At 54.4% G+C, this 9,307-nt stretch overlaps 1 protein-coding gene across 5 annotated transcripts in view; it reads right to left on the minus strand.

The window, feature by feature from the left end:
* Window positions 1-9,235, minus strand: part of PRKD2 (protein kinase D2) — a 48,068-nt gene extending 38,833 nt beyond the window's left edge. The window contains exons 1-3 of one of the 5 annotated variants that reach the window (XM_006142105.3): window positions 9,102-9,235; window positions 8,257-8,651; window positions 6,039-6,177 (exon numbers count right to left, since the gene is read on the minus strand). In XM_006142105.3, coding sequence (XP_006142167.1) covers window positions 6,039-6,177; window positions 8,257-8,493 — 376 coding nt within the window. In that variant the 5' untranslated portion in view covers window positions 8,494-8,651; window positions 9,102-9,235. Of the gene's footprint in view, window positions 1-5,616; window positions 5,953-6,038; window positions 6,178-8,256 lie in introns of those variants that run through there. The other 4 variants (XM_006142104.3, XM_006142106.3, XM_006142107.3 and 1 more) reach the window with 4 other exon arrangements.
* Between the last annotated feature and the right edge of the window lie 72 nt (window positions 9,236-9,307).

The raw sequence follows: 9,307 nt of genomic DNA on the forward strand, positions 1-9,307 counted from the left end.
TTGGAAGTCAGTAAGTGCTTAGAGGGAAAAAAAAAACCAGGAAAGTAAGAAGTGAGAGAAGGCCTGAGAGGTGCACCTGTAAGTGAGTGGTCAGGGAAGTCCCCGTGATAGTGCAGACTGTGGCTTGTCCCCCAAAGTTCAGGTATTGGAACTGGAATTGGCCTTAGTGGGTGGTGGCATTGTGTGATGCCTCTGAACTTCCCAGTCCCCAGAATGTGAGTCAATAAACCTAAATATCTATATACCTATATATCTCTATCTATCTATCTATCTATCTATCTATCTATCTATATGTTTTTGTCATAGGGCACATGTGCCACAATCCATTCTCCTCCTGTGATTTTGGGCATGCACCTGGTGTGATTCTCAACCCGCCAGGTCTGGGGCTTGAACTGAGTTTGGCCATGCGGGAGTCCAGTGCCTTAACCACCATCCTACCTACTGGCCCCACCTCAATATCTCTTTTTTGCTGTTGTTGCTAGAGGGTGTGTGCACTCCTGGGAGACAGAGAGAGGGAAAGCGAGCGGGAAAGTGAGAACGCACCCCTACGGGGGACAGTCATGCCACAACCCCTTCTCCTCCATCTCTTCTTCCTTTCGGGATTTCGGGAACACACGCATGCCCATGTGTGTCCCATGTGGCTAGTCTGGGATTCGAACCACACAGTCAGCCATGTGGGATCCAGGCTCAGTCACCACACTACCAGGCTGGCCCTAAACCTCTATTTCTTTATAAATCACCAGTCTGGGGTATTTCTGTCAGCAACACAGTAACAGGCGAAGACAGCCTCCCTGAGTGTCTGACATGACGGGACAGCCTGAAGGAGGGCAGAGGCTGAGCCGGGCAGGTGTCGGGAAGCGCGAGCCCGGCACCCTCGGCGTCTCCTTCGGCTCCTCCTTAAGGGCTCAGTGAGCGAAAGTACAGAAGCTCCAAAAATAGCACCTGGCACGTATCAGGCGTTCGGTGAATTTTAGTTATTATTTGAAAACGGTATCATTTTTGGACAGTGTCATTCATGTCCCCATGCCGAAAAGTCAGGCTAATGCTGACCTATTTTCCTTGGTATGATGCAACAGAAAGGGGACTCTGCCCCGCGTGTCCAATGCCGTCCATGCACTCAGAAGAAACCTTTGACCAAGAAAGATTTACCTGCTCTCTGGAAGCTGACCTTGTTTGGGGGAGGCAGACAAGAAACCTAAAATCCCCAGGACCTTTCAGACACTGACACATGCTCTGAGGACGACAGGCTGGGGTGGGGGTGGGGGTGAGCGGAGCATTTCAGGCTCTGAGAACAGCAAGAGCAAAGGCCCTGAGGCAGGCGGGAGCCCGGCTTGTTAGAGAAAGTAACGACAGTGTTTTTTCTTTTTCTAAAAAAGTATTATGTATTTATTCAATTCCATTTGTTCTTATTTTTATTATTATTATTTTTTTTTTGGAGAGATTTTCACTGTAGGGCGCGTGCGCTCGCCAGACAGACAGAGAGAGACATAGAGACAGAAAGCGAGAAATCACCCCCCAGGGGGGATGGTCACGCTGCAATCCCTTCTCCTCCATTCTCCTCTTGGGATCTTGGGCACGCACGCACACGCGCCCGGCGTGAGTTTTTTAAGCCACCGGGTCCGGGACACGAACCGCGGTCGACTACGTGTGAGTCCAGAGACATAGCCATTACGCTAACTGCTGGTTCCCTTGTTCTTATTTTTTGAATTTGACCAGAGACAGAGAGAGAGAGAGAGAAAGGGAAAGTGAGAAAGCGAGTCGTCAGGTCCAGGACTCAAACCGTGGTCGGCCATGTGGGAATCCAAGTGCCCTCGACCACCACACCACCTGCCGGCCCCAGGACAGTGCTAAAGAGATTGATTTGGTGGGGCCAGGAGGTGGTGCAGTGGGAAACCATGCAGCTCTGAGAGGCATCCCACATGTGGGGGTTCCCAGCTCAAGTCTGAGGACTTCCCTGGCACCCTGGGCCTGCACCTGCCCGAGATATGGGCAGGCCGAGGCTGGAGGAGTGTGAGGGCCCTGTTGGGGGTGCTGTCTCTGTCTCTGTCTCTCTCTTTTTTCTTATTCATAGAAGAAATAAATTTTTGGGTTGGCAGGTGGTATGGTGGCTAAGGATGCTAGACTCCCACATGGCCAACCATGGTTCAAGTCCCAAACCTGGCAGCTTGCTTTCTCACTCCCCCTGCCACCTGCTCTGACCTTCTCTGGTCAATTTTAAATAAATAAAGTTAAATAAAATAATTCTTAAATAAAAAAAAGAAAAAAGAAAAAAAAATTGACGTTTGCTGTATGGCACGTGCGCTCACCAGAGAGAGAGAGAGAGAGAGAAACGTAAGAATCACTCCCGGGTGGATGGCCATGTCTCAATCTCTTCTCCTTTCTCCTGTCAGGAATTCGGGAATACACAATGTGCCTGGCATGCTTTTCTTTTCTCTTTCTTTCTCTTTTTCTTTTTCTTTTTTAGAGAATTATTTTATTTAATTTATTATCAACACTATTATTTGTTTATTTGACTGGAGAGAGAAAAGGGAGAGTAGGAAAGCAAGCCTCCAGGTTCAGGACTTGAACCATGGTTGACCACATAGGAGTCCAGCACCCCAACCACCATGCCACCTGCCGGCACTTCTTTCTTTTTTTTTTTTTAAGAGAAATTTCTGCTATAGGATATGTGAACTCAACTCATCGGAGAGACAAAGACAGAAAGCAAGAAATCGCTCCCCAGGAGGGATAGCCACACTGCAATCCCTTCTCCTCCATTCTCCCCTTGGGACCTTGGAGACGCTTGCTTGCAGGCGCCTGGCGTGAGTTTGAAGTCACAAGATCTGGGACTCAAACTGCAGCCAACGGGGACCAGCAGTTGGCATATCGGCTATGTCATTGGACTCCCATGTAGTCAACCGCAGTTCGAGTCTCAGACCCGGTGGCTTAAACTCACACCAGGCTTGCGTGTGTGCATGTCCAAGATCCCGAGAGGAGAATGGAGGACAAGGGATAGTGGCGTGATTTCTTGCTTTCTGTCTCTCTATTTCTCTCTTTCTGGCAAGCGCATGCACCTTATAGCAAAAAAAAAAAACCTCTCCAAAAAACCAAGAACAGCAACAACAACAAAAACTGCAGTCGACCATGTGGGAGTCTTGCAATGTAACCATTATGGCGTCTGCTGGTCCCAGCATGGCCTGTTTTTCAAGCCTCCAGGCCCAGGACTCAAACCGTGCACTTGGCCAAGTAGAATCCATCTACCTGCTGGTGCAGAAACTTTTTTTTTTAAAGGTGGAACTATTTAAGAAGGAGATGAGGAGCCAGCAGGTGGCACGGTGGTTCAGGGGCAAATAAGGCTGATCCTCCCCCTTGTCAAGGACCGGGGCTATGGGCTACTCCAAGGGGCTGAGGGTGTGCTCGCCTACAAAATGGGACAGGGGAGTGGCCGGCTGACGATACTGGCTGCACATTACCCGGGGAGGGTTTTATTTAAAATAAAAGGCGGGGGGACAGTGGGTGGCGTGATGGTTAAGGTGCCGGACTCCCTCCCACATGGCCAACCACAGAATGAATCCCAGACCTGGCGGCTTGAAAGTCACCACACGCATGCGCCCGTGTGCCCCAAATGCCGAGGAGAATGGGAGAGAAAGGACTGAGGCGTGGCCGTCCCCCCAGGGGTTATTTGTCACTTTCCAAACTCCCTCTGTCTCTCTCTGAGGAAAGCACAGGCCCTACGGCAAAAACCTAAAAAAAACAAAAAAAGTATTTATTTAGTTCTTTTTTTTTTTAATAGAGGTTTTTGCTATAGGGCGTGTGCACTTGCCAGAGAGACAGAGAGAGACAGAGAGACAGAAAGCAAGAAATTACCCCCCAGGGGGGATGGCCACACCGCAATCCCTTCTTCATTTTCCTCTCGGGATTGTGGGCGTGCACACACATGCACACGCGCCCGGCGTGAGTTTAAGCTGCCGGGTCCAGGACTCGAACCACGGTTGACTACGTGGAAGCCCAGCGATGCAGCCATTATGCTAACTGCTGGTCCCTATTTAGTTCTTCCTTAAGTACACACGAGAGAGAGAGACAGCACCCCAGCCCCAGTCAGCCCAGAATCATGGGCACATGCATGCCTCCATACACAGGGAGGCCTCTGGACTTGAACTGGGAATCTTCCCATGTGGGTTAACCTTGCAGGCATCACGTTTCACTGCTGGACCGCTGTCTGGCTCTCTGGGAAGCTTTTTATTTTTTTAAAGAGAATTATTTATTTAATTTTACTTGTTCTTCTTCTTATTATTATTATTATTTTAAATTTGACCAGAGAGAGAAAGAGAAAGTGATAAAGCAAGTTGTCAGGTCTGAAACTCGAACCATGGTCAGCCATGTGGGAGTCCAGCACCTTAACCACCACGCCGTCTGCTGGCCTCCCTCTGGGGAACTTTTAAACATACCGATGTCCACGGGAAGCGGAGGGTGGTACAGCTTAAATCTCTGGGAGGCTGACTGATGGGAGGGTTCTGGGCTCACACTCAGTGACCCCCAGGGTGAGCACGTGCCCGCGATCTGCGGCTGAAGCTGAGGGGGGATCATGACGTCAAGACTCTGCTGGGGTTGCTGTCTGTCTCTGTGACTCTAGCTCGTGGGAGAAATGAATAACCTTAAGCATATATGGTGTATATATGGCGGTGCAGGTCTCATCTCGCGTTGCAAAAGTTGATTTTGCATTCCAGTCGAGGAAGCAGGGGCGCCAGAGTGTTTGTTCTGTTTAGTTCTCATTGCTAGAGGGTACACGTACTTACCAGAGAGAGAGTGAACGCCCCCCACGGGGCACGGTCACGCCGCAACCCTTTTTCCTTCACCCCTCTTTCCCACACCATTCCTGTTTTTCAAGTCCCAGTGGTCGGCCACGTGACACCCGACTCTTATAATGCACAGCACGTAAGCCCTGCGCTGCTGGCCGGCCCACCAGAATATTTTCAGCTTTATATGCCTAGAAAAGTGTCAGGCAAGCCGGTGGTGTGGTGGCTACGGCAACTGACCCCACGTGGCAGACTTTAGTCCTGGATGCAGTGGCTTGAAAAACATGCCAGGTGCACATGTGTGTGCGTGCCCAAATTCCCAAGAAGAGAATGGAGGAGAAGGGATTGTGGCATGGCCGATGCTGGGAGCTGATTTCCCACTTTCTCTTTCTCTCTCCAGAGAGTGCACGCGGCCTATAGCAAAACTAAAAATAAAAGACGGAGGGAGAGAGCGCGCGCAAGCAAGCACAGAGGCACAGCTAGTGAAATTTTTTGGAGAGGATATTGCTATAGGGTGTGTGTGCTTGTGAGAAAAACAGAGAGACAGAGAGGCAGAAAGTGAGAAATCACCCCCCAGGAGGCATGGCCACGCCGCAATCCCTTCTCCTCCATTCTCCTCTCGGGATCTTGGGCACGCACGCACACGCATGCAGCGTGAGTTTAAGCCACTGGTCCGACACTCGAACCACAGTCGACTACATGGGAGCCCAGCGACATAGCTATTACGCCAACTGCTGGTCCCCCGGCTAGAGAATTTTTACAATGTGAACCGGGCGACAGCATTCCGATCAATACACGGACACGTAAAGCAGTCTTCCCAAAGCCCCCTTGCACCCCTCACCCGGTCTCCATCTTCCCCACGGGCACCTGCTGTCCTGCTTTCTAACACCGCGGAGCAATTGCATCTGTCTTTGCGCTTCATAAATGCCATGTCATCCAGCACGCAGCCTTCGACCTGGCCGTCCCGGCCGCCCCAGCATTCTGTGAGTCACCCGTGCCGCTGGGGACGCTCACACTGAATCGGGATTCGGCGCCTGTGACCTCCACAGTGAGACTGCTCCTCAGTGTGTTTATCCACTGGGACCGCAGGCTGTGAGGGCTCCCCGATCATTTTAATTTGCAGTGCAGGACAAGCACCACTGGCCTTGAACCCCTGGCCTCTACCCTGATTAGCGCATTTCTGAGTCCAATCCCCCTCCCAGCTTCCTCCAGATGCCCCGCCTTGTCCGAGACTCCGCCCCCAGGTGGGCCATGGCCTCTCACCCGACAGCACCACCTCCACCAGGTCGCCCTCCTGGATGTCTCCGGCCGAGCGCACCAGCTGCAGCAGGTTGGCGGACATGGGGTCATGTTTGAAGAGCAGGATCTTGTCATAAAGGCCATAGAAGCCACACTCGGGGAACTAGGGGGTGGGAGAGAGGTGGCGACGGAAAAGCTCAGCGCTGTCTTCCGAAGCAGACTGGAACAGTCCCCCGGCAGGGCCGGCTGTTTCCCCCGGAAACTCAGAGACCCCGCGGCCCCCGGCTTCCTGCCCGCCCCCTCCCAACCCCAGCTGGGCAGGATGCCAGGGCCCCAGGTGTGCTGGGCGGGAGCGCCAGCGTGAGTTCGGCGGCTGGAGTGGCCCAGCCGGCTGGGGTGGGAGGGAGAGTGGCTCCCAAGCACCGACACCTAGAATTTTCCGGACCTGTGTGTTGCCGGGAGCTGAGGGGCTGACTGAGCAACCCTTCCCCAGCCACCATCCCACCCCAGCCCTCACCAGTTTCCTTCCTGGATCTATTGTCCTTGTTACCTGGCTCCTGGCCCGGCCCGGGGTGGGGAGAGCTGGAAGGAGACTTTTAGGGCTCCTGGGAAGGGAGTGAGGTTAGGAATCAAGGGAACTAGAGGTAGGGAGGCGGCCCCCTACCCAATGCTTAAAGGGCCTAGGTGTCCAGGACCCTAGCTTGGAATGGGGGTGCAGGAAATGAAACCTGGTAAGAACAGAAAGTGAAACTGCCCAGGTGGGGCACAGGAAGGAAGGCAGGGGCCCCTCACATACCTGGCAGGCAGGCAGAAAACAAACCGGGGAAAGGGGAAACTCAGGCTAGGGATCTGAGCACTGGCAAAAGAATCTCAGCCAGGAGACAACCTGCTCGCTCCCGCCCAAGCTCCCGCCCAAGTCCGGCAGCCCAAGGAGCAGGCAGAGCCCAAGGAGCAGGCAGAGCTGAGGGTGGGAGCTAGGCCTGCTAGATCTGTGGGTTTGGTAGACCAAGCCCTATCTGAGCGCCCCACAGAAAACCAGGATGGCCTTGGTCCTGACCCCTTGGGAAGTCTTTTTCTAAACCACTAGGGTCTGTAAAAAGCGGGGAGGGGCTGGGGAGGATGCTAGTTCTGTTTCTCTGAAGCCCAAAGAGTTCATTTCCAAGAGTCAAAAGAATTCTCACATTATAGAATTCTAGAGTCTGGATTCCAACAAAGTATCATGAAATGCTTTAGGAGTTTGACAACCTAGATTAGCAGTAATTAACGTTTTAATATTCTGGGAGTGTACAGCTAATAGTCTAACAGTTGCATATCTTAGTATTTAAGGATGGCAGCAGCCCCGCAGCCCCGCAGCCCCAAGTTCTAGTATTTGAATACTCTGGGATCCCAACAACCTAGGAATCTAAAGCTCCAGCATTTACCAGAAGTGTGACGTGCGAGCATACCGCCGGAGGCATTCCGGGCCCCACGAAGCATATTCCCACAATCTATGAGTCTAACATTTGAACATTTTCTCTGGTACTCTGACAACCCAGAAGCCCGCCGTTCTAACTTTTAGCACCCCAGGGACCAGGCATTGAACTCTGAGGATCCCTAAACCATGACCCCGGTGTCCAAAGCTAATGGGCAGGCGGTCGCAATGTGATTAGGAGAAGGGACTCTGTCCCCAAAGCCTCTGGGGATGCAGAAAAGGGTTCCTGCCCCTCCATGCACTTCTCAGGCCTGGCAGGGCAGGGACTGGGCTCCCAGACCTCATCTGCCCCAGCAGCTAGCAGGCACCGGCACCCGGCACCCACACCCACATGTCACCCGATCGCCATGGCCAGCCGGCTCCAGTTTCTACTGTTTTCACCAAATGGGAGGCCAGGGATGCGACTGAATGGGGAGGTCCTCCACATCTACTCCCCCACCTGCCCCTTCCTCTCCACTCCACACCTGGCGATTGCTCCCTTCCTCCCTGTTGGCTGCAGAAAACAACAACATGCAGGGACATGCAGTTTGGAGAGGCCTTTGGGGTACTCCACCCCTCCTTGCCCAGCCCTTTCTCAAACGGGTGGTAGGGTGAGGAGGCGGGTGGTAGGGTGAGGAGGCGTTTGGAGGCCAGTGCCCCACCCCACCCCTCAGCCGCTCAGGGCTCAGACACCCCCTCCCCCTTGCCTTCCCCTACGCCAGGCCCCAGGCCCCAGCGCTCCCCTCCAGGGGGCCCCTCCCAGGCCGGACTCCGGGAGCCCTGCGCCCTCACCTTTTGGTCCACGATGGAACAGGCCAGCTGCTTCACATGCGCCAGCTCCGAGGCGGCGGGCAGCAGCACGAACTCGCGGGTCAGCCCGATCTGGATGTGGAAGGAGACCCCGGGGCCCGGAGCCGGGACCTGGGGAAGCAGCGGCGGCGGGGACTGCAGCTCAGAGCTGCCGGGAGGAGGAGACCCTGGCCCGGGAGAGCCAGGGAGCCCGGCGGGATAGGCGGGGGCGGCGGCCATGGGGGGAGGCCCGGGGTCCGCCTCCCGGCGCCCACCCGGGATCCGGTTGGGGGAAGCCCGGGTCTCAAATCCAAGAGATCTCGTGAGCTGGTGATGGAAGCGCGGGGATCCAAGAAAAGAAATCTGTCAGGTTGAAAGGACCTGCGAATGGCGGGATCCTGGGAAATTAGAGAAAAAGACTCCAGTGGATCAGACGCCCAAATCAAGTGATCACAGATCAGAAAGGAGAAAGGCAGCGGTACGGGGGACCGAGTGTTGAGGGATTCCAAGAAGTCAGAGAAGAAAGTCTAGTAGATTGGGGTCACAGAGAGCAGGAGAGCCCGCGATCCAAAGGCTCCTTGGAGAGGAGAGAGATCGAGAAACAAGAGGGGGAATCCCAGGATCTAGTGGCTCTGAGAGGAATCCTCTGACAGGAGCCCGAGGGATTCACTAAACCTTGAGGGTAAAAGGCAGAAGTCTCGGAGTCGGGGATCGAGTGGATCCCAGAGATCCCACCTGTCCAGGGATGAGCAGAGGGGTCCCCAGGGCCGGGTGGGAAGGAGGGACTCTCACGGATCGCGGAAGTTAGAGAAAAGTTCGGATCGGGGCCTCCGGGAAGGGGGCGTTACCCGCGGCGGGATAGGGGGGCGTGTGGAGAAAGGGTCGCCCCTTGCCGGTGGCTCTTTGCCCCTCCAAAGTTTAAGTTGGCGGCGGCGGCCGGGGAGGAAGTGTCGGGAACGACGGCGCAGTCGGCCAATCGGCCCTGGGCTCGGTGACGTCATGAAGGCGGGGCCTGCCGAGGGGCCGGGGGCGGAGGGGGGGGGGGGGCGGGGAG

Source organism: Tupaia chinensis, unplaced genomic scaffold (assembly GCF_000334495.1).
Source record: "Tupaia chinensis unplaced genomic scaffold, TupChi_1.0 Scaffold000067_1, whole genome shotgun sequence".
Lineage (NCBI taxonomy): Eukaryota > Metazoa > Chordata > Mammalia > Scandentia > Tupaiidae > Tupaia > Tupaia belangeri.